The 26,598-nt window shown below is 35.8% G+C and overlaps 1 protein-coding gene across 1 annotated transcript in view; it reads left to right on the top strand.

Annotated features, from left to right (window-relative positions):
- RBFOX1 (RNA binding fox-1 homolog 1) overlaps positions 1-26,598 on the top strand; it is an 874,306-nt gene that overhangs the window by 551,286 nt on the left and 296,422 nt on the right. Inside the window, exon 3 of the mRNA XM_053694366.1 lies at positions 9,620-9,763. Within this exon, the coding sequence (XP_053550341.1) occupies positions 9,620-9,763 (144 nt within the window). The remainder of the gene's footprint in view (positions 1-9,619; positions 9,764-26,598) is intronic.

Below are 26,598 nucleotides of genomic sequence, written 5' to 3'. Positions count from 1 at the left end.
TGGGGAAACTTTGGCATTTTGAATGTGTCAGGTTAGCTCTCGTGCAAAAACTTTTTACTTTCAACTTGTAATAAACACTACCCAACGTGCGCAAAAAGCCTCCATCTAGCAAAGTTAATGCGTGTGCTGGAGCGCAAAATACCAATCCACTAGTAATGTAGCCTAAATTGTTATTAGATTGTCTGTTTATTCTGCACTTGCTAATTATGCAATTCTAACGGGTTATGTGGTCCTTTAAATGGGTCTGTATGGTAAATGCATATGTGATGTACAAAGCAACTTGCTAAAGTATAAACGTATTGTATATAGACTTTTGCTCATCATTATACTAATTTGGTTTATGTATAGAGAATTAAAGGCTGGCAATAGCATTAGCTGATCTTAAAGGGACATTCCGGCCAAAAGCGGAATCCACATGGATGCATTTTAGTTTTGATTAGAAGCATTTTTGTAATATACATGTATTAGCAAAAATTATTCTAATAAAAAGCTATAGCTGTATAAAAAGTGTATTTAAGTATGCACCGTGCACAAGCATTTTAAATAGAAAGTCTAAGGTGCTTGTGTAATCAGGCCATGGGGCCGATTTATTATATGGCGGACAGATATGATTTGCTGTAGCTAATCATGTCCGCCCGACATCAATAAATGCTGACAGCATACGCTGTCGGCATTGATCGTTGCACAAGCATTTCTTGATTGCAGTCCACCACCTCAGAGGTGGAGGATGAGTTAAGAAACAGCGGTCCTTAACTCTTGTTTCCGGTGAGCCAGAAACATTGAGTGTAGATTGCAGCATCCACTGCTTGGTAAATCTACCCCAATAACTCCATTTGTTAATTGCTGACATGATTCAAGTCGCACTGGGGCTCTGAGCAGCTGCAGTATTTAAAATTCTGGTGCACTGAGAATATGTAGCAATGCTTCACATGCACGTGCTGAGAAAAATGTTAACACTATACTAGTTCTAAGTTTTACTAGAAGCATTTTGTCTATACATGTACTGTATATTGCAAACATGTTTCTATTTAAAGACGTAACTCGTCTATGTGCCTTTAAATTTTGACCAGAATGTCCCTTTAGGAAAATTCAGTATTTCTGTTAAAAGATTCCAATTTCTTATGTTTCTCATCAGTTTCACACAAAATGCCGGAAATATCTAACAGAATAATTAACTGTAAACTGTGAATTTATTAAAATAAAAGACTTGTCGGCATTGCTGTATTACTAAAGATGATTAATTTGCATTTCTAATTAAGAAGCATTTCTTTATTAATAATATATTTCTGTTGCTAACGAGTTCTGTGAGTTTTGCTTACAATTATTATACATGTTCTTTATACTAATGTATAATGTATATATCTTATTGGTTAGCTTGCTAAAGGACCACTAAATACAGGTAGCATTTAATAATTACAAATACACAAAACAGACATTGTTGTAGCACTTACTTTGAATTTAAAATTAGCAGTAGAATATTGTTTAGCAAATTTCAAGATTAATCCAGTTTTCTTATCTCCTGCAATGTGACAGCCATCAGCCAATCACAACATGCATATACTTATAATCTATTATTATTATTATCAGGTATTTGTTCCGCAGCACTATGCACTTTTGCACACGCCCAGTAGGATCTGAAGGCTTTGTAAGTGAACATATAAAATGCTTGTGCACATTTTGATAATTGAAGAATATTGGAGGTTTTTTTTAATTGCTGCTTTATATCAATTAGGAAAGTTTAGTTTTGACTCTTTAATACATCTACTAACTGCACCGAGCCTCCCGTTTAGAGAATGAGAGACGACTTTTCAAGCCTGGGCTAAAAAAAGTTTAAAAATAAGAAAATCTAGAAATGTAAAAAACTATACTAATGTGTTTATATAATCAGAGTCCATTGTTTATAAGCAGCAATTGTTATATTATTGATTCAGTGAAAAATGGTGCTACCCAGAGGCATATTGCGATGGAACGTCACCGAACAGATGCAATGTCACCTACTCACGAAAGATCAGAATTTAAATGTGCACAGGGGCTTTTACATTTTTAATAGAAGCATTTTTGCACTATACTTCCTTTAGCAAACATGCCTCTGGTTACTGTTTCAGTGGCATACGCACATATGCTACTGGGGACTAGAGTATCAGGATTTAAACACCATACCTACTCAGAGAGCTGGTGTATATGGCATTAGTGAAGACTTCATTTGTGTCATACAAATCACTGCTGACTCTATGTAAAGGTGTGTTGTTTAGGTGCTGGTGCATACGGCAGAATATGTGAGTATTCCACTGAAAAAACTGAATATCACTGTCCTGGGAGTAATAATAATCATCCCTACTCTCTTAAATAATAATATTTATGGCACAACTCTCTAGCAAGACATTGGCTGGGGCAGCCCCTAGTCACTTGCAGGTAGGAGCTGCCTTTGAGCCCATAGGGGTGCATTGTGCCAACTAGGATTATAACAGTTGCAACATAGAGAGCCAGATTACAAGTGGAACACAAAATATCACTTACGCAAGCACGATATTTGTACTCCACTCAGTAATACCAGCTGGTATTGCAAGTAAAACACAATGTAAACTCTCCCTTGCGTTAACATTGCATGGAAGCTTTGCGCTCATGAGACCGTGCTTCCATAGCTTTCAATGGGAGCCTCATTCTCATGCCTTTAGACATGGCTGAGAACCTGGTGCAGTGAAGGGGGTAAGTCGCGCAGTGATGGGCAGCAAATATCAAATATATATGTATAGGAATATATACATAAATATGTATGTGTTTATTTGAATATATATGTGTTTATATGAGTATATACACATATTAACATATACATATATATTTATGTCTTTACATGAGTATATACACATATTAACATATACATATATATTTATGTGTTTATATGAGTATATATACATATTAACATATACATATGTATGTATATCAGCATATATATATATATATATATATATATATTTATATGAGTATATACACATATTAACATATACAAATATATTTATGTGTTTATATGAGTACATACACATATTAACATATACATATATATTTATGTGTTTAAATGAGTATATACACATATTAACATATACATATATATTTATGTCTTTACATGAGTATATACACATATTAACATATACATATATATTTATGTGTTTATATGAGTATATATACATATTAACATATACATATGTATGTATATCAGCATATATATATATATATATATATATATATATTTATATGAGTATATACACATATTAACATATACAAATATATTTATGTGTTTATATGAGTACATACACATATTAACATATACATATATATTTATGTGTTTAAATGAGTATATACACATATTAACATATACATATATATTTATGTGTTTACATGAGTATATACACATATTAACATATACATATATATATATATATGTGTTTATATGAGTATATATACAAATTAACATATACATATGTATGTATATCAGTATATATATATATATATATATATTTATGTGTTTATATCAGTATATACACATATTAACATATACATATATATTTATGTGTTTATATGAGTATATATACATATTAACATATACATATGTATGTATATCAGCATATATATATATATATATATATATATATATATATATATATATATATATATATATATGAGTATATACACATATTAACATATACATATATATTTATGTGTTTAAATGATTATATACACATATTAACATATACAAATATATTTATGTGTTTATATGAGTACATACACATATTAACATATACATATATATTTATGTGTTTAAATGAGTATATACACATATTAACATATACATATATATTTATGTGTTTAAATGAGTATATACACATATTAACATATACATATATATTTGTGTGTTTACATGAGTATATACACATATTAACATATACATATATATTTATGTGTTTAAATGAGTATATACACATATTAACATATATATGTATATCAGCATATCATTTATATATACACATCAATAACACAGTCCCCATTGACTGCAAAGTAAAGGTTTGTTTTCTAACACCCCACACTCTCACACTTTAAACCCTAAACACTGCATTATGCAGTTATTTTTAATCAAAATAAAAATGCTACTATTTTTTATTTTATTGATGCACACTATAGTTTATTTTATTGATGCACACTATAGTTTATTTTATTGATGCACACTATACTTTATTTTATTGATGCACACTATAGTTTATTTTATTGATGCACACTATAGTTTATTTTATTGATGCACACTATAGTTTATTTTATTGATGCACACTATAGTTTATTTTATTGATGCACACTATAGTTTATTTTATTGATGCACACTATAGTTTATTTTATTGATGCACACTATACTTTATTTTATTGATGCACACTATAGTTTATTTTATTGATGCACACTATACTTTATTTTATTGATGCACACTATAGTTTATTTTATTGATGCACACTATACTTTATTTTATTGATGCACACTATACTTTATTTTATTGATGCACACTATAGTTTATTTTATTGATGCACACTATAGTTTATTTTATTGATGCACACTATAGTTTATTTTATTGATGCACACTATACTTTATTTTATTGAGGCACACTATACTTTATTTTATTGATGCACACTATACTTTATTTTATTGATGCACACTATAGTTTATTTTATTGATGCACACTATAGTTTATTTTATTGATGCACACTATAGTTTATTTTATTGATGCACACTATACTTTATTTTATTGATGCACACTATAGTTTATTTTATTGATGCACACTATACTTTATTTTATTGATGCACACTATAGTTTATTTTATTGATGCACACTATACTTTATTTTATTGATGCACACTATAGTTTATTTTATTGATGCACACTATAGTTTATTTTATTGATGCACACTATAGTTTATTTTATTGATGCACACTATAGTTTATTTTATTGATGCACACTATACTTTATTTTATTGAGGCACACTATACTTTATTTTATTGATGCACACTATAGTTTATTTTATTGATGCACACTATACTTTATTTTATTGATGCACACTATAGTTTATTTTATTGATGCACACTATAGTTTATTTTATTGATGCACACTATACTTTAATTTATTGATGCACACTATACTTTATTTTAGGGGCAATCGGGGGACATTTTTAAAATAAAAAATCTGATCTCTGGTTAATTTTGTGAGGGCTAATTTGTAATGGCTGGTTAGCGCTCCACTTGTAATCTAGCCCACAGTTGGTGATTGCTCAATCTAAAAGATACATTTTGCAGGCTCAGCTCCAGCATTTGTTTTATAAGATTTCAATTTATAAAAAAACCCCTCTTCTTATCATTTTTTTTTAGCATTTTCTGGACTTTTGGTTTATTAATATAATCATATATCTTTAATATATTTTTAATGTTGTTTTTTTATGTTTTTTTTTCACTTCAGTGTTAAATGCACAATTAGCTAATTTTTCTATTTTTATAGCTCCTTAGCGCTCCCTAGAAATCAGTGCTCAAAATATGCTGTTTTCACAGCGCTGTACCTTAAATTCACTGCTATTTTCATTTGCATAGATTTTTTCTTTCAGAGTTATTCGTTTATTTGAGAATTTTGATAAAAGGTTGCTACCTTTTTAACTGGCGAGAAAAAACAGGGAGATCTATAGGACCAAAAGGTTTAGATAATTATGCTGGGATGTGAGAGACAATTTCATACACGCACTTGTTCAGCCCATTTTACAAAAAAACAACAATTAAAGTGAAGGTAAAGGTTTTCCACTTTGAACACATCAATGCATTTACTAAAACGACCAGAAGCTAATCGCTAACTTATTTATTCTATTACTTTTTAATTTTTCCGATACTGACTCCTCTCAACCTCTATTTCCTGGTTTTCTGCCATCTGACGTATAGAGCGGTCCCACACACTCTCTTTGTCTCTGAAAAGCGCGTTCATGATGCTAAAATTAACTGAGCATGCGCTAATCTGTGATGTAATTAAATTATTAGATTAAAAGTACTAATTTTTAAAATAAATATTTTGAAAGACAGCGGTACTTCTAGTGAACAATTTTAGGAAGTCAAGTAATGGGCCTGTCGTAATCGGAGCCTTCAGTATTATGCCGATGATGTACTGGAATTCCTAAACAATACCAACACGCATGCGCAAAATGGGAGCGAGCGTGGATTCCTAGCTTCCCAAAAAATTAATACCGCATGCGCATATGAAAAGATGACGTGAAGTGACGGCCACCTAACGGCCAGATTTTCAATTGGATCACAGAAAAACGTGATCAAGCCAGAAAAAAAAAAAAAACATGTTGATTTTTGAGACCTTCAGAAATAGATTAAAACGGTAATAACCTTCTTTACAAGCAAATTGATAAAAATTCATGAATGAAAGTCATATTTATTTTGAAAAATGAATAATATAATATATCGACATAAAGGTAACTTTACCTTCCCCTTAAGGTTTGTAACTTGTACGGATTTCTATGTGTTTTTTGCACATCCTATACTTCAATTACGATTTACACTGTGCATATTTAATACGATTTATTGCTTTGTGATTTACATATAAATTCTACATTTTTGATAAAATACAATTTTCCATGAAGAATTTCGTTACGATTTTGAGGTACCTTAACAATAGATTTTTTTCTATGTATTTTTGTGTGAATGGTACAATTATTCGTTATGTAAGATTTTTAAATTATGAATTTCATTGTGCACTTTTGTAATGTACGTATCTCTTTCCCATATAAATATGCAGTATATGTCCCTTGGCAAGACACTGTGATTTCATAGTAAAAAGTGGCTTTAGATAATTCCACCAGGGAGATAAAAGTACTGGTAAGTATTCTTTAATAATCTTGCCAGCCCCAAGACCTTTAGATCACAGGTGCTAATAGACATAAATACTATTATTATTGGTCATTATGGTTGGTCGTTCAGTGATTAGAAGTATCAAGAGAAAAATCATTAAATATTTTGCAAAAAAGATTAACTTAGTAATTGACTAAATTTAATATGAATCTAAATTATTCAGAGATGACTTTGAAAAAAAAGAAATATTTTCCATTATAATACTGAGTTCTATTTTTATGATATTGAATTTAGCAAGTACATAAATACATTTCATCTCCCCAGATGAGATTAATAGTTTAACAATGGGTTACTTAAAGGGACAGTCTACTCCATAAATGTTATTGTTTAAAAAGATAGATAATCCATTTATTACCCATTCGCCAGTTTTGCATTACCTACACAGTTATATTAAAATACTTTTTACCTCTGTGATTACCTTGTATCTAAGCCTCAGCAGACTGCTCCTTATCACAGTTATATTAATATACTTTTTACCTCTGTGATTACCTTGTATCTAAGCCTCTGCAGACCGCTCCTTATCTCGGTTCTTTTGACAAACTTGCATTTTAGCTAATCAGTGCAGGCTCATAAATAACTCCACAGTCATTTATCTATATGGAACACATGAACTGTTTTTAAGTATATGTGTTATCTGAATCTTGAAGGAAGCATGTTAGGTTTGATGTCCCTTTAAGTCCATATCTACATAAAGCTCTGATCTCTTTATTCTATATATTAATATAATATATTATATATTAACAAATACATTTTCAGCATTACCCGATATTTAGTGCATTTTACAATCTTTGATTTTCTCCTGAAGCCCCATTCTCTACTAGAGTAAAGCAACGCTCCCTGGCCCAGAGTCTTGTCTCAGCAGTGTCACAGGGTAAATTCCTGGCCCAGAATCCTCTCTGCTCTTAACTGGTAAAGACAATGCTTCCTCAGAGAGTATATTTACATTTGTTTAGGTCAGAGAACATCTCAATAATGTTGACAAATACAGGCAGGATTGGGCAGTGGCCAACATTTTAATCTTGTTCAGTGAACTAATGTACCTGCTTTGAATGCCCGCTTTATTGAGATTGTTAATAATCTGCCAAGACAAGGAAATAGACATAATTGTTACCCAATCAAGAGTTATTTTGGATATTAGATCTTAAGCAAAAAAAATCAAGGGGGCTGAATTTAGATTGTGATATCTCCTATATTGCATATAATTGGTACGTTCAGTTTGTGCTGAGGGATCCGCTTCATGGGCTTTGGTATATTTGAAAAGAGTATATGTTTGGGTGCTATGGCAACTTTTGTGTATATGTTTGCAAGTTTACATTGGTCATGTACTTATACTATATTTATTTTTATTTTTCACAGTTTTTTCTGTTCTTTTATTTTATATTTGTTTTCATATTTTGAATCTCTCTAGTAACTCACATGATATGTTTTTGTGAACAATTTTAGTAGCTGTTTTCATCTATTATGGAAGCTGAAAGGTTAATGTTGGGTGACATTTTTTAATTGATTGTTGCTTTTTTAAATATCATGTGCTGTTCAGGTTTTATTTATCTATGATTAAGAGCTGTGTAAGTGTGTAATGCATCAGATCTCAACCCCTCCACATGTAATATTATATTTTAGATGCTTTGCTGGATAAAAGTTTTTTTTTAAACTGCTTGAGGAGTGCATGAACATGTGCCTTTTGAAACTATTAAGTATTTGCAAACTTTGTATAAGGGAGATGTATTTGTGGGGTTTCCTTAGTGAGACTGCAGCTATGTTTCTTAATGTTAAGGCCTTTTCAAGGGACATTCCAGCCAAAACTCGAATCAGCATGGATGCATTTCAGTTTTAAATACAAGCATTTTTTGTAATATACATGTATTAGCAAAAATGTTTATAGTAAAAGCTTTCAAAACTGTATTTAAGTATGCTCTGTGCACCAGCATTTGCTCAGAGAGCCTAAGTCGTTTGTACCATCTGGTAATGACTCAATTTGTTAATTGCTGATATGATACAAGACCCATTGGTGCTTTGAGTAGCTGCAGTATTTTAAATGCTGGTGCACTGAGTGAGAATATCTAGTTATGCTTCACATGCACGTGCAGAGACAAATGCTAACACTAAAACAGTGATGACTTTTACTAGAAGCATTTTTGTCAATGCATGTATATTGAAAATATGCTTCTATTAAAATGAGTAATTAATCTATGTGTATTTAAATTTTGACCGGGTTGTCCCTTTAAATCTGTGGTATTTGTGTTTCCTTTAACTAGGGACATTGGGGAAACCTATTATTTGTATAAATCTTTAGAAAGGAAAGTGTAGTCCTTTAAAATGTGAAAATTTTGTGTTACCCACTTGACAAATAACCAATAATAAATACCAGAGTAGCCATAAACTTACGTATCTCTTCTGTGCAAAAACAAGATATGATATTGTATACTAAAAGGTTAAATATATTAAATATACATAATAAATAATGTATTTATAAATAACTAGAGCAGAAGATTATTTTATGTAAATCAAAGAAACAAATTAGCAGCGTCACAAATCTGCACATGAGCTATGCACTGGCACAGGACACAGAGGTGACAGCTACTTTATGTGACAACTCATTCTGGAAATTATTGTATTAGGCCTGATGATTACTTTGCCTTTTTCAATTCTTAAATCCTATTGTGGCAATCCAACAACTCTTCTCTTGTTTTTTAGCAGACAGATGATGGTTCTCAGACGGATGGCCAGCAACAGACACAGTCCTCCGAAAACACAGACAACAAAACGCAGCCCAAGAGACTCCATGTTTCAAATATCCCCTTCAGGTTTAGAGATCCAGATCTTAGACAAATGTTTGGGGTAAGTACCCATTTCAAAGAGACATTTAACCAACTCAGCTATTGTATATATAGCAGATATTAAAGGGACATAAAACCTATTGTTTTTTCTTTCATGATTTAGACAGAGCATGCAATTTTAAAAAACTTTCTAATTTTATTATGTAATTTTCTTTATTCTTGTGATATCCTTTGTCGAAAAGTTTATCTAAATAGGCTCACAAGCTGCTGATTGGTGGCTTCACATAGATGCCTTGTGTTATTGGCTCACCCATTTGCATTGTTATTTCTTCAACAAAGGATAGCCAAAGAGTGAAGCAAAATAGATAATTGAATAAAATTGGAATGTTGCTTAAAATTGTATTCTCTATCTGAATCATGAAAAAACCTTTTGGATTTTCTGTTACTTTAAGGTTATTTCAATCACTTTGACAGTAACAGTTATAGTAATATGATCCAAATGCTAAACAGACTTATTGGGCGAGATATTAGTTTTGTTTCTAAAATAAGATGGTACTAAAAATAAAACTAAATACCAGCTCATTATCTAGTAAGTCCCTTTAACAATTACAAAGGAGATAAAAAACAGGCTGTTATTAGTAACATTAATAATGGCTGATGGAGCGAGTGAGAGATATAGATAGATAGATGATATATAGATAGATAGATAGATAGATAGATAGATAGATAGATAGATAGATAGAGAGATAGAGGGATAGATGATAGATAATTAGATAAATAGATTATAGATAATTAGATAGCTAGATAATTATATAGATATATGATAGATAGATAGATGATAGATAGATAATTAGATATATAGATGATAGAAAGATAGATAGATAATTAGATAGACAGATAGATAATTAGATAGACAGATGATAGATAGATAGATAGATAAATAGATACATAGATAGACAGACAGACAAACAGACAGATAATAGATAGATAGATAGATAGATAAATAGATACAGATAGATAGACAGATAGATGATAGATAGATGATAGCAAGATACATAGATAGACAAATAGATGATAGATAGATAGATAGATAGATAGATAGACAGACAGACAGATAGATAGATAGATAGATAGATAGATAGACAGCACAGTGATGTGCTAATAAGACACTTAGTGCGGCGGATCTCAGAGCCAGCACTACAGATAAAGGTCCTTTAGGGCAGGTTCTGGGATATACCGCAATAAGCAAAAAACGGTATATGTCCCCTGCGCTGATAGGTATATGCTTTCTCAACCAATAGAAGTCCCCTCAAGGCTTCCAAGGATATGTTATCAAAGAAACAGTGGATAGGTAAAGAAAGTGCTGGGTAGCAAATACCAAATGGCAGAGTGGTTCTCTGTAAGGCCTATAGGGAATAATACATGAATAGGTGATCAAAAATTGTAAGAGCCCAAGTGTATGCATAGCAGGAAGCTGGTATGGGATGGTAAAACGTAGAAAAAGATCTTTTAAAACTCTATTTCCTCCCAAAGGTCCCCAATAGTGAGTCAAAGTAAATTGGTATGGATACTGTGCTGTAGCGATGATAGTAAAGTCTAGATAGAATCGTCTAAACATTCAAACCTGTGAGGATATAAATCAAATGACAGATTTATTGTATTATAAAATATATATAGTTGTATATTAATTAAACCAGTTATATATTCTTTTCAAATGCACAATTCAGATACAAATAAAAACGTATAATTCCTACGAATTCTGAGAGACGGTTGGCCAACCTAAAAATCAACTAAACAAAAAAATAAAGCACAAAATTCAAAGTTCAGTGTAATAGAAAGTTTGTAGCATAGCAGCTGCTAATAGCCGCTAATATACCGCAATAAGCCTCTAATTAACGCGGCTCTGGGCTCTGTGAAGAAGAAATTAGCGCGGCCCTCCAGCACGCTATAGGTAAGTATATTACCTTTTAAATCTAATTTAAAGAAATTAAATTTATACTAAAATTGGTGTTAAATATATAAATTTGTTATCTTTACATTAGTTTGTGCGTTGGTTTGGATATTCAATTCATGGAACAAAACAAATATCCGTATTTTCATTAGAAATATGCATTGGTAACAAAACAAATCATGTCTAGTAAATATTCATTAAAGGGACACTAAACCCAATTTTTTTCTTTCATGATTCAGACAGAGCAGCAATTTTAAGCAACTTTCTAATTTACTTCTATTATACATTTTATTCATTCTCTTGCTATTTTTATTTCAAAAGCAGTAATGTAAAGCTTAGAAGACGGCCCGTTTTTTGTTCAGAACCCTGGATAGCGCTTGCCGATTTGTGGCCACCAATTTATGTGCAGCCACCAATAGTCAGCTAGCTCCTAGTAGTGCATTGCTTCTTCTGTGTCTACTTAGATATGTTTTTCAACTAAGGCTACCAAGAGAATGAAGCAAATTAGATAACAATAGTGAATAGGAAAGTTGTTTAAAATCAAATTTTCTGTCTGAATCATGAAAGGAAATGTTTGTTTTCCATGTCCTTTTAAAGGGGCATGAAGCTTAAAATGTTTCTTACATGATTAAGATGGAGAATACAATTTTAAACAACTGTCCAATTTCCTTTTTTTTTATTTGATTCATTCTCTTGGTATACTTTTTTGAAGAAGCAGAAATGCATTACTGGGAGCATTAGGAGAGCCAATAACATGACACATATATGTGCAGCCTCCAATCAGCATCTCCTAAATCTACCTAGGTATCCCTTTCAATTAAAGAAATCAACAGAAAAAAACTGTTTAGATAATAGAAGTAAATTGGAAAGTTGTTTAAAATTACATGCTCTATCTGAATCATGAAATCATTTTTTGGAGTTTTATGTCCCTTTAAGGTAAATGAGACTAAAGGGGGCGTTTTCATTAAAAATAACAAAACATATTTTTCCTGCAGAAAATTAAAGATAAAGATTAATTAATAAGGTATAATATATTTCATTTTCAAGTGACTGTTTTGTGTCAAATTACCTCCTTTCATAATTTCTGACGTGTTAGTGATCCAAATCATACAGAAGCAAATACAAATCTTTATGGTATGTTGGCTGCACTGACATATTATCTAAATAACTCATTGCCATGGGTGGTTTCTAGAAGCTGCCTGTAGACAGACAATACATCTAAGTCCTGAAAAAAATCCTTCTGCATAAGTAAACCTTGCATATAATTTCTGACGTGTTAGTGATCCAAATCATACAGAAGCAAATACAAATCTTTAGGGTATTTTTGCCTTAAATAACATGGCTGCACTGGCATATTATCTGAATAACCTATTGCCATTGTTGGTTTCTAGTAACTGCCTGTAGACAGACAATACATCTAAGTAATAAAAAAAAAAAATGCTCAGCACAAGTAAACCTTGCAAATAATTTCTGTTATACTAATATATAATTTAGTTATCTAACATGGTAATAAACTTCATCTAATGAACAAAATGTAAAATAAAATCTTACCTACTTGGGTATGCCTGCTAGCACATCACATAGTAAATGTTTATTTTATACATGATATGCATGAAAACTTTTTATAACGTTACCTGAGTAATTAATTTTGTGCCATTTAGTTCTCTAGATTTTTATGATTTGGGATGAGTCACAATGACTATAAAGGTGTAATTACTTATTAGCAAACTTTTCTTGGAGGTTTAACATTTTTTAACATCTTGAATGCTAAAGACAGAGTCTGCTAATTTCAATATATATTTGCAGCCATGGCTGGATTTCTTAATAGGCATTTGTAGACCACTATCCAAAGTTACTCTCGCATACATGGTGTATCTTCTCTTAGGCTGTGCAGATGATATAAGTTATAACCGATTACTTATTCTCCTATGTCTTGTGTGCATTGCAAATGTAGTTTTATATATATATATATATATATATATATATATATATATATATATATATATATATAAAAAAAACTGTGCAGAAGTCACCGTGATAGTGCTATCACTGGGCTTCTATAGGAGGCACTTAACTCTGGCGAAGATTATACAAAAAGGTGCAGATATTGAGGAGTATGTGCTAGTGCGTGGAATATAGAGAAATATCAGCTAGCAATGAAACAAATAACAATATTTTGCACCAGTGTACCCACACAGTACGTTAAATATGAGATAAGTAAAATGTAAAATGTATACAAATCAATGGTATATGCAACCAGATCTGGAAAGTCCAGCGCGTTTCTTCAAATGTCCATCAGTATTGAACAGGCTGCTCTCTGTCTTCACTCAACTGGATGATGTATTCTATGATGTAAAACAAAAACAAAAACAGAGGCGCCACATGTGTGGATCAATATAACCAGAAATCCAATAAAGGAGCAGAATAAGGGTACTCACAAACGAGGCAGCACTCTCTTGTGCCAGTAGGGGCGGGCTGGTTTTCAACAGCAAACCAGCTGGCTGTGTGTTGATCTCTCCCAGATGGGCTGGGAATATTAGTCTCCTGGATGTCAAACAACGGCCAAGACTGCAGTGGAAGGAGGAGGAAGAGCTACAGTGCCCTTAGGTTACTGCTATGAGGATAGTAACACCAACACCAGACTTATGTAAAAGTATAAAATCAGTATTTTATTATACAAAATAAAAATACCAAACGGTATAACAAATTACAGCTGGGTGATGACAACCTATCTCCCCATAGACCATACAATATAGCGACGCGTTTCTCGGGGGACACCCCGTTTCCTCAGGCTTGTATGTTCATTGTATACATGCATGCCCCTTATATAGGGCTCAGTAACCTAATGTTCAAATGAACCCTCCCCTTCCTTTACACAGATTGACCTATCATGTCCTTCCTTTCCCAACACTCCACATTGTTGTGGTGATGTACTGTTTCAATTAGTTCGAATTATATATCACAACTCAGTTTTAATTTATAGAACTTTATTTTCCTATGTGTTTCTAAAGATAATATATAAATGAGCAGTTGGATCGATAATTGGCGATCTCTATTATACCCTATGTGTATTATTATCGTAGTAAGAAATCTAACATATGTTACATACCTAGCCAATAGAATTACGACCATATTAGGGGCCTGTCCTGGTATGGCAATCTCATTGGTTACGCTATAAACTGCATGTTATGTTATCATGACATAATGTCATGTGGTCGGGAGTGTAGCAAATAGCTAATGCCGTAATTCCGACGTCAAAAAGGGATGACGCGTGATCACATGATCACTACGGCCCGAGCGTATGTATCTCTATCCTATTGTGGTTACTAGGGGCGAGATGGTTACGCACATATCTAACTGCGAAGCCAATGAGAAAACGTGAATTGTAATTAATATCGTGCCATTGGTTGTTAATGTATTACTAATATTACGATCTAAAAACAAAAAATAAGAAATGAAAATTAGTGGATACATTACGCTAATAGTCCGAATGACACATCATGGACTCATGACAATACAGCATAGAGTACACATGTGGATAAGACTAATCATGAGTAAAGTTATTAAACATTGTGATTACAACGATCAGACCGAACTCTGAATTTCCCTGTCAATTAGTGAAATCGTAAAAATGGGCTTAAAGTGCAGACTTCGAAACTGCAAAGTACACCAAAAATATGTGGTTTGTGTTCCGGAGTCTATGTGTTACCATTAAATGTGGTGTATATAATATAATGAGGGTATTAGTGTGAGTAAAATGACTAACTAGTGGATAGTATTAAGGGGTTAAATAATAGTGAATTAAATTTAAACAAATACCTTAAAGTGGTGACATTGTCACCCGATGAAATAATGTGATATACAAATATACTAGGGGTATTAGTGTAAATAGTATTAAGGGGCTAAATGATGGTGAATTATATTTAAATAATTACCAAAAGGTAATGACATTGTCACCTGATGAAATACAAATGTGAGGGTGTATAAATGGGCTAATATAAATTGAAAATATGTGATGGGATAGTGTAATTTCTACAGATTAGGGGAACGGCCATGGGCACCAGATTTGCCCCTAGTTTTGCCAACCTTTTTATGGGTTGTTATGAAGATCACTACATATATAATTCGCAATGGAGGGGCAATCTGGTGTTCTATGGCCGTTATATAGACGACCTGATCTTTATTTTTGATGGTCTAGAATCAGAAGCCTTAGATTTTGTATCACATCTAAATGACAATAATATGGGCATTAGCTTTACCCACAATTTACAAAAAGAAAGTATAGAATTTTTGGATGGTATTCTATCTTGGGATCAAGAAGAGAATATATCTACGTCCACTTTTTTCAAAAAAGTGGACTGCAATAATTTTTTACATTTTTCAAGCAACCATTTAACAAAATGGAAAACTAATATCCCTTTTAGTCAGTTTTGTAGACTGCGAAGGAACTGCAGTACCATTGACCAATATAATCAGCAATCGCAGATCCTGAAATGCAGATTCATCGAAAAGGGATACCCTGCTGAATTAGTCACAAAAGGCTATGAGAAAGCCAAAAACTTACATAGGGAGCAATTATTATCCTCTGTCTCATCAGAAGACAGAGACAAGGAAACTTTTGTTAACAAACAACCTTTGTTTATTACACAATACAACTCAAACCATAAAATTATAAACAAAGTCCTCAAGAAACACTGGCCGATCCTTCTAAAAGACCCCGTCCTGAAAAAAACACTTCCATCACAACCTAAATTAGTGTTCAAGAGAGCCCCTACTTACAAACAAAAACTAGCCCCTAGTAAGGTGGTGATGTCAAAAGGAAATCTACCAATATTACCAGACCGAGAGATCAGACTCATAATAACCATATCTTCAACAAAACAGGGACTTTTAGATGTGGGAAGAAACGGTGTTACATGTGCAAATATATAACACATGGTCACAGTGACATATTAGCTAACCACACAAAAGAGTTAATACCTATAAAAAATCGATTTTCCTGTGATTCCAACTATATAATATACGCACTGTCCTGCCAATGTGGGATTCAGTATATAGGTAGGACCTGTAGAAAGGTCAGGACCAGATGGAGCGAACATCTGCGGAACATTGAATCCAAATCGTTAAAACATAGTGTTTCTAGACATATGTGTAACAGCTATATTCCTGGTAAATGCTCATTTAAAATAACACCATTGGAAAGAATCCCTCCAAGTAATATGTACAATAGGTTTTCCAAATTGAGACAAAGGGAAACCTATTGGATTTATAAATTCAATAGCTTATTCCCCACTGGCCTTAATGAGGTCATAGACTCTGCAGCATTTGTGTAGATATTCTTGTTCATATATACATACGAGACATTGCTATATCTAATATATGTTTGGTTAGATGTGCATTTTGTTCGCTGGACTTTTCGACACCCCATTGTTGTTGGTTTGCATCTACAAGCATTATATATTTTAAACCATAGAGAAATTTTAATTACAGTTACGTTTAAATGCATTAGGGATCTAGACTATTACATTCTATACATGGTATTCTAACCTCCACACATTTGGCCCTATTACACTATCCCATCACATATTTTCAATTTATATTAGCCCATTTATACACCCTCACATTTGTATTTCATCGGGTGACAATGTCATTACCTTTTGGTAATTATTTAAATATAATTCACCATCATTTAGCCCCTTAATACTATTTACACTAATACCCCTAGTATATTTGTATATCACATTATTTCATCGGGTGACAATGTCACCACTTTAAGGTATTTGTTTAAATTTAATTCACTATTATTTAACCCCTTAATACTATCCACTAGTTAGTCATTTTACTCACACTAATACCCTCATTATATTATATACACCACATTTAATGGTAACACATAGACTCCGGAACACAAACCACATATTTTTGGTGTACTTTGCAGTTTAGAAGTCTGCACTTTAAGCCCATTTTTACGATTTCACTAATTGACAGGGAAATTCAGAGTTCGTTCTGATCGTTGTCATCACAATGTTTAATAACTTTACTCATGATTAGTCTTATCCACATGTGTACTCTATGCTGTATTGTCATGAGTCCATGATGTGTCATTCGGACTATTAGCGTAATGTATCCACTAATTTTCATTTCTTATTTTTTGTTTTTAGATCGTAATATTAGTAATACATTAGCAACCAATGGCACGATATTAATTACAATTCACGTTTTCTCATTGGCTTTGCAGTTAGATATGGGCGTAACCATCTCGCCCCTAGTAACCACAATAGGATAGAGATACATACGCTCGGGCCGTAGTGATCATGTGATCACGCGCCATCCCTTTTTGACGTCGGAATTACGGCATTAGCTATTTGCTACACTCCCGACCACATGACATTATGTCATGATAACATAACATGCAGTTTATAGCGTAACCAATGAGATTGCCATACCAGGACAGGCCCCTAATATGGTCGTAATTCTATTGGCTAGGTATGTAACATATGTTAGATTTCTTACTACGATAATAATACACATAGGGTATGATCGAGATCGCCAATTATCGATCCAACTGCTCATTTATATATTATCTTTAGAAACACATAGGCAAATAAAGTTCTATAAATTAAAACTGAGTTGTGATATATAATTCGAACTAATTGAAACAGTACATCACCACAACAATGGGGAGTGTTGGGAAAGGAAGGACATGATAGGTCAATCTGTGTAAAGGAAGGGGAGGGTTCATTTGAACATTAGGTTACTGAGCCCTATATAAGGGGCATGCATGTATACAATGAACATACAAGCCTGAGGAAACGGGGTGTCCCCCGAGAAACGCGTCGCTATATTGTATGGTCTATGGGGAGATAGGTTGTCATCACCCAGCTGTAATTTGTTATACCGTTTGGTATTTTTATTTTGTATAATAAAATACTGATTTTATACTTTTACATAAGTCTGGTGTTGGTGTTACTATCCTCATAGCAGTAACCTAAGGGCACTGTAGCTCTTCCTCCTCCTTCCACTGCAGTCTTGGCCGTTGTTTGACATCCAGGAGACTAATATTCCCAGCCCATCTGGGAGAGATCAACACACAGCCAGCTGGTTTGCTGTTGAAAACCAGCCCGCCCCTACTGGCACAAGAGAGTGCTGCCTCGTTTGTGAGTACCCTTATTCTGCTCCTTTATTGGATTTCTGGTTATATTGATCCACACATGTGGCGCCTCTGTTTTTGTTTTTGTTTTATATATATATATATATATATATATATATATACTTAGCAAAATATTTATGGTTTTGCTATTCCAGAGCAGTGCAAGCTTGGTGGAATTATTAGAAGTGGTTGACCGGAGGCTACACTAGCCTGACATGAGAAAATCACTGTAGAACTGTCCTGTACTTAAACAATATTATAATATGTATGAACTCTTGGTCTCCTGTACCTCTGGGGAGTGACATGTGAAACTCATGATAACGTTACCCAATATACCAACAATCTCAGGATAACTGAAGTATACCTTCTTGGTCTCCTATACCTCTGGTGGGAAATGACATGTGAGACTCACTGTAGCATTTCCCTATACACAGACAATCTTAGGATAAATACAGTCAGGGCCGGCTCAAGATATGGTGCTGCCTGGGTCCGAGAATGCAATTACACCCCCTCCCACTAGCCTGGCCATTGACCTTATTAAGCCTGCCTACATGCAATCAATGCTTATGCACACTTGTCCCACCTTGAATGTCGACCCTGACCAGTTCTGTGTCTTTGTGCGTGATGAGGTTATGCTGTTGGCAGCCTGCAACTTCTCCCATCAAAACAGAGTACATGAGTGGTTTTGGTCTGACAGTGACTGACTAAATCATTGAATTGCTGCCCCTTGTCAAGTGCTGCCTGGGTCCATTGGACCCACTTGGTCTAATGATTGAGCCGGCCCTGAATACCGTATACACTCCTGGTCTCCTGTCCCTCTGGGGGTGACACGTGAGACTCACTGTAGCATTTCCCTATACACAGATAATCTCAGGATAACTGCAGTATACATTCCTGGTCTCCTGTCCCTCTGGGTGTAACATGTTAGACTCGCTGCAGCGTTGCTTTATACACAGACATTCTCAGGATAACTGCAGTATAAACTCCTGGTCTCCTGTCCCTCTTGGGGTAACATGTGAGACTCACTGTAGCATTGCCCTATACACAGACAATCTCAGGATAAATATAATATGCACTCCTGGTCTCCTGTCCCTCTGGGGGGGGGGGTAACATGTGAGATGCACTGTAGCATTGCCCTATACACAGACAATCTCAGGATAACTGCAGTATGCACTCCTGGTCTCCTGTCCCCCTGGGAGTGACATTTGAGACTCACTGTACTCACTGTAGCATTACTCTATACACAGACAATCTCAGGATAACTGCAGTATGTACTCCTGGTCTCCTGTCCCTCTGTGGGTGACATGTGAGACTCACTGTATCATTACTATATACACAGACAATCTCAGTATAACTGCATTATACCCTCCTGGTCTCCTATCCCTGTGGGGGTAACATGTGAGACTCACTGTAGCATTGCCTTATACACAGATAATCTCAGGATAAATACAATATACACTCCTGGTCTCCTGTCCCTTTGGGGGTAACATGTGAGATGCATTGTAGCATTGCCCTATACTCAGACAATATCAGGATAACTGCAGTATGCACTCCTGGTCTCCTGTCCCTCTGGGATTGACATTTGGGACTCACTGTAGCATTACTCTATACACAGACAATCTCAGGATAACTGCAGTATGTACTCCTGGTCTCCTGTCCCTCTCTGGGGGTGACACGTGAGACTCACTGTAGCATTGCCCTATACACAGACAATCTCAGGATAACTGCAGTATGCACTCCTGGTCTCCTGTCCCTCTGGGAGTGACATTTGAGACTCACTGTAGCATTACTCTATACACAGACAATCTCAGGATAACTGCAGTATGTACTCCTGGTCTCCTGTCCCTCTGGGGGTGACACGTGAGACTCAATGTAGCATTGCCCTATACACAGACAATCTCAGGATAACTACAGTATGTACTCCTGGTCTCCTGTCCCTCTGGGAGGGGACATGTGAGACTCACTGTAGCATTGCGCTATACACAGGCAATCTCAGGATAACTACACTATGTACTCCTGGTCTCCTGTCCCTCTGGGAAGGGACATGTGAGACTCACTGTAGCATTACTCTATACACAGACAATCTCAGGATAACTGCAGTATGTACTCCTGGTCTCCTGTCCCTCTGGGAAGGGACATGTGAGACTCACTGTAGCATTGCGCTATACACAGGCAATCTCAGGATAACTACAGTATGTACTCCTGGTCTCCTGTCCCTCTGGGAAGGGACATGTGGGACTCACTGTAGCATTACTCTATACACAGACAATCTCAGAATAACTGCAGTATGTACTCCTGGTCTCCTGTCCCTCTGGGGGTGACACGTGAGACTCACTGTAGCATTGCCCTATACATAGACAATCTCAAGATAACTACAGTATGTACTCCTGGTCTCCTGTCCCTCTGGGAAGGGACATATGAGACTCACTGTAGCATTGCGCTATACACAGGCAATCTCAGGATAACTACAGTATATACTCCTGGTCTCCTGACCCTCTGGGAAGGGACATGTGAGACTCACTGTAGCATTACTCTATACACAGACAATCTCAGAATAACTGCAATATGTACTCCTGGTCTCCTGTCCCTCTGGGAAGGGACATGTGAGACTCACTGTAGCATTACTCTATACACAGACAATCTCAGGATAACTGCAGTACGTACTCCTGGTCTCCTGTCCCTCTGGGAAGGGACATGTGAGACTCACTGTAGCATTGCGCTATACAAAGGCAATCTCAGGATAACTACAGTATGTACTCCTGGTCATCTGTCCCTCTGGAAAGGGACATGTGAGACTCACTGTAGCATTACTCTATACACAGACAATCTCAGAATAACTGCAGTATGTACTCCTGGTCTCCTGTCCCTCTGGGGGTGACACGTGAGACTCACTGTAGCATTGCCGTATACATAGACAATCTCAAGATAACTACAGTATGTACTCCTGGTCTCCTGTCCCTCTGGGAAGGGACATGTTAGACTCACTGTAGTTTTGTGCTATACACAGGCAATCTCAGGATAACTGTAGTATGTACTCCTGGTCTCCTGTACCTCTGGGAAGGGACATATGAGATTCACTGTGGCATTGTGCTATACACAGACAATCTCAGGATAACTGTAGTATGTACTCCTGGTCTCCTGTCCCTCTGGGGAGTGACATGTGAGACTCATTGTAGCATTGTGCTATACACAGACAATCTCAGAATAACTGCAGTATGTACTCCTGGTCTCCTGTCCCTCTGGGGGTGACACGTGAGACTCACTGTAGCATTGCCGTATACATAGACAATCTCAAGATAACTACAGTATGTACTCCTGGTCTCCTGTCCCTCTGGGAAGGGACATGTTAGACTCACTGTAGTTTTGTGCTATACACAGGCAATCTCAGGATAACTGTAGTATGTACTCCTGGTCTCCTGTACCTCTGGGAAGGGACATATGAGATTCACTGTGGCATTGTGCTATACACAGACAATCTCAGGATAACTGTAGTATGTACTCCTGGTCTACTGTACCTCTGGGAAGGGACATATGAGATTCACTGTGGCATTGTGCTATACACAGACAATCTCAGGATAACTGTAGTATGTACTTCTGGTCTCCAGTACCTCTGGGAAGGGACATGTGAGATTTACTGTAACATTACCCAATATAAAGATAATCTCAGGATAACTGCCAATCACACTGAGCGAGGTAGCTCTCAGTGATTTCTCTTCGCCACCTCAGAGGTGATGAAGAGTGTAAGAAGCAGAGGTCTTATTACAGCTTATGTTTACATTACGAGAAGCAGGCTAACGTGCAGACCTGCCCCACAAGTACATTTGCTCCATTAATAGTATTTATCTGCTATGTTGTATTTCACAGATGGCTCTTAGTGACTCTTTGAAGCTTGTGTAATAAGCATTGTGTGTCCTTTTGGATGAGAACATTTGCACAATATAAATATTATAATTATGATTATTAATGTGATCACTATGATTTTGTCTACTTTGTCCCTGTTTTTAATATTTTAATAAATCGTTAAACCAGATCTTCCTGCTGCTACTTCCTTACACCACTTCAGTGGAAGTACAAACACTTAAACTGATATCTAAGTCATAGCTCCCTAAATTGTAAATGTACAGCGTATCATGTCGAACAGACATTGATAAATCGGCCCCATAGGATTAAGCCATGTTTTATTGACTTTGTCCTCAATAGTCCAACCAAAACTAGCCTTTCATGATTCAGAAAAAAATGTTCATGTTAGAAACAGTTATGGTACCAATTTTACTGATGCTGTGGTAAAGTCTAAAATATTTTCACAAGTGGTTTGTGTTGCTATAATTCAAGCTGAGAAATACTGAGCTAGACTAATGATGGTAACATAATTACATTATTAAAAAGAAACAAATTTGATGACTAAATAATGTCTTTTAGTAATAAGATCATTTGCCACACATTGTAACAATCCCCCAAGCCATTTGTTTAATATCAAAACGTTAAAGGTCTTGATAGCTATGTACAAAACCCTGTCACATCAACACAACAAATCTAGTTCACTGAATTAGGCAGAATGCCCTTTATATAAATTATTTGTGGTCACAGTAAACAATGGAGATACAACTGAGTTGAACATTTCTTACTGTACCCAAGTATAAAATGCAGTTAGCTGGTTTATCCTAATGAAACATATAGAGGAATTTTGTGTAAAAACAAGTGCTCTAAAGTTTATCATTCTAATAGTAATAATAATAATGATAATAAAGCCAAGTCCCTGCTTTTAGTATAGCACAAAAAAAAACAATTAACCTCTCATACACATTTCTGGATTAAGTTAAAAACCTGTGTTATGGTACAAAACCACAAGCCATGTCTCTATTCAGGGATAGGCAAGGTGTCCGTACACTGACACTGGTGTCCGTGACTAGACCTTGCAGTGTCCGTCTCAACCTTAGTATATCTTTTCTTTCTGATTAAATAATAGGAATACAAAAATATATGTACGTGTCAATAAACTTAGTGGCTTGTCAAGAGTCTGCTAGCGATATTGGGTGATAAGTTATGGAATAAACAAAGCCTGAGTAAAATACTGGATGTGTATCTGCATCGGTATAATAACACCCAGCTCTATACAAAGACACAGTAGTGACACTGGCTCATGGGTATAGCCAGAGGAGGGCTGGTTATAGGTTCAGTGGTATCTGCATCAGTATAATAACAACCAGCTCTATACAAAAACACAGTAGTGACACTGGCACATGGGTATAGCAAGATAAGGGCTGGTTATAGGTTCAGTGGTATCTGCATCAGTATAATAACAACCAGCTCTATACAAAGACACAGTAGTGACACTGGCACATACATATAGCCAGACAAGGGCTGGTTATAGGATCAGTGGTATCTGCATCAGTATAATAACACCAAGTGCTATATAATGACACAGTAGTGACACTGGCACATGGGTATAGCCAGAGGAGGGCTGGTAAGGATCAGTGGTATCTGCATCAGTATAATAACACCCAGCTCTATACAAAGACACAGTAGTGACACTGGCATATGGGTATAGCCAGACAAGGGCTGGTTATAGGGTCAGTGGTATCTGCATCAGTATAATAACACCAAGTGCTATATAATGACACAGTAGTGACACTGGCACATGGGTATAGCCAGACAAGGGCTGGTTATAGGATCAGTGGTATCTGCATCAGTATAATAACACCAAGTGCTAAATAATGAAACAGTAGTGACACTGGCACATGGGTATAGCCAGAGGAGGGCTGGTTATAGGATCAGTGGTATCTGCATCAGTATAATAACACCCAGCTCTATACAAAGACACAGTAGTGACACTGGCACATGGGTATAGCCAGAGGAGGGCTGGTTATAGGATCAGTGGTATCTGCATTGGTATAATAACACCCAGTGCTATATAATGACAGAGTAGTGACACTGGCACATGGGTATAGCCAGAGGAGGGCTGGTTATAGGATCAGTGGTATCTGCATCAGTATAATAACACCCAGCACTATATAATGACACAGCAGTGACACTGGCACATGGGTATAGCCAGAGGAGGGCTGGTTATATGATCAGTGGTATCTGCATCAGTATAATAACACCCAGCACTATATAATGACACAGTAGTGACACTGGCTCATGGGTATAGCCAGAGGAGGGCTGGTTATAGGGTCAGTGGTATCTGCCTCAGCATACTAACACCGAGCACTATATAATGACACAGTAGTGACACTGGCACATGGGTATAGCCAGAGGAGGGCTGGGTATAGAATCAGTGGTATCTGCATCAGTATAATAACACCAAGTAGTGACACTGGCACATGGGTATAGCCAGACAAGGGCTGGTTATAGGATCAGTGGTATCTGCATCAGTATAATAACACCCAGCACTATACAAAGACACAGTAGTGACACTGGCACATGGGTATAGCCAGACAAGGGCTGGTTATAGGGTCAGTGGTATCTGCATCAGTATAATAACACCAAGTGCTATATAATGACACAGTAGTGACACTGGCACATGGGTATAGCCAGACAAGGGCTGGTTATAGGATCAGTGGTATCTGCATCAGTATAATAACACCAAGTGCTAAATAATGACACAGTAGTGACACTGGCACATGGGTATAGCCAGAGGAGGGCTGGTTATAGGATCAGTGGTATCTGCATCAGTATAATAACACCCAGCTCTATACAAAGACACAGTAGTGACACTGGCACATGGGTATAGCCAGAGGAGGGCTGGTTATAGGATCAGTGGTATCTGCATCAGTATAATAACACCCAGCACTATATAATGACACAGCAGTGACACTGGCACATGGGTATAGCCAGAGGAGGGCTGGTTATATGATCAGTGGTATCTGCATCAGTATAATAACACCCAGCACTATATAATGACACAGTAGTGACACTGGCTCATGGGTATAGCCAGAGGATGGCTGGTTATAGGGTCAGTGGTATCTGCCTCAGCATACTAACACCCAGCACTATATAATGACACAGTAGTGACACTGGCACATGGGTATAGCCAGAGGAGGGCTGGGTATAGAATCAGTGGTATCTGCATCAGTATAATAACACCAAGTGCTATATAATGACACAGTAGTGACACTGGCACATGGGTATAGCCAGACAAGGGCTGGTTATAGGGTCAGTGGTATCTGCATCAGTATAATAACACCCAGCACTATATAATGACACAGTAGAGACACTGGCACATGGGTATAGCCAGAGGATGGCTGGTTATAGGATCAGTGGAATCTGCATCAGTATACTAACACCCAGCACTATATAATGACACAGTAGTGACACTGGCACATGGGTATAGTCAGAGGAGGGCTGGGTATAGAATCAGTGGTATCTGCATCATTATAATAACATCCAGCACTATATAATGACACAGTAGTGACACTGGCACATGGGTATATCCAGAGGAGGGCTGGTTATAGGATCAGTGGTATCTGCATCAGTATAATAACACCCAGCACTATATAATGACACAGTAGAGACACTGGCACATGGGTATAGCCAGAGGATGGCTGGTTATAGGATCAGTGGAATCTGCATCAGTATAATAACACCCAGCACTATATAATGACACAGTAGTGACACTGGCACATGGGTATAGCTAGATGAGGGCTGGTTATAGGATAAGTAGTATCTGCATCAGTATAATAACACCCAGGACTATACAAAGACACAGTAGTGACACTGGCTCATAGGTATAGCCAGAGGAGGGCTGGTTATAGGATCAGTGGTATCTGCATCAGTTTAATCTGGGCCTATCCCTTTT

The sequence above is a fragment of the Bombina bombina genome, chromosome 11 (genome assembly GCF_027579735.1).
Source record: "Bombina bombina isolate aBomBom1 chromosome 11, aBomBom1.pri, whole genome shotgun sequence".
In the NCBI taxonomy this organism is placed as follows: Eukaryota; Metazoa; Chordata; class Amphibia; order Anura; family Bombinatoridae; genus Bombina; species Bombina bombina.
Note: the sequence above shows the minus strand (reverse complement) of the source record. Positions and strands in the feature narration are given on the sequence as shown.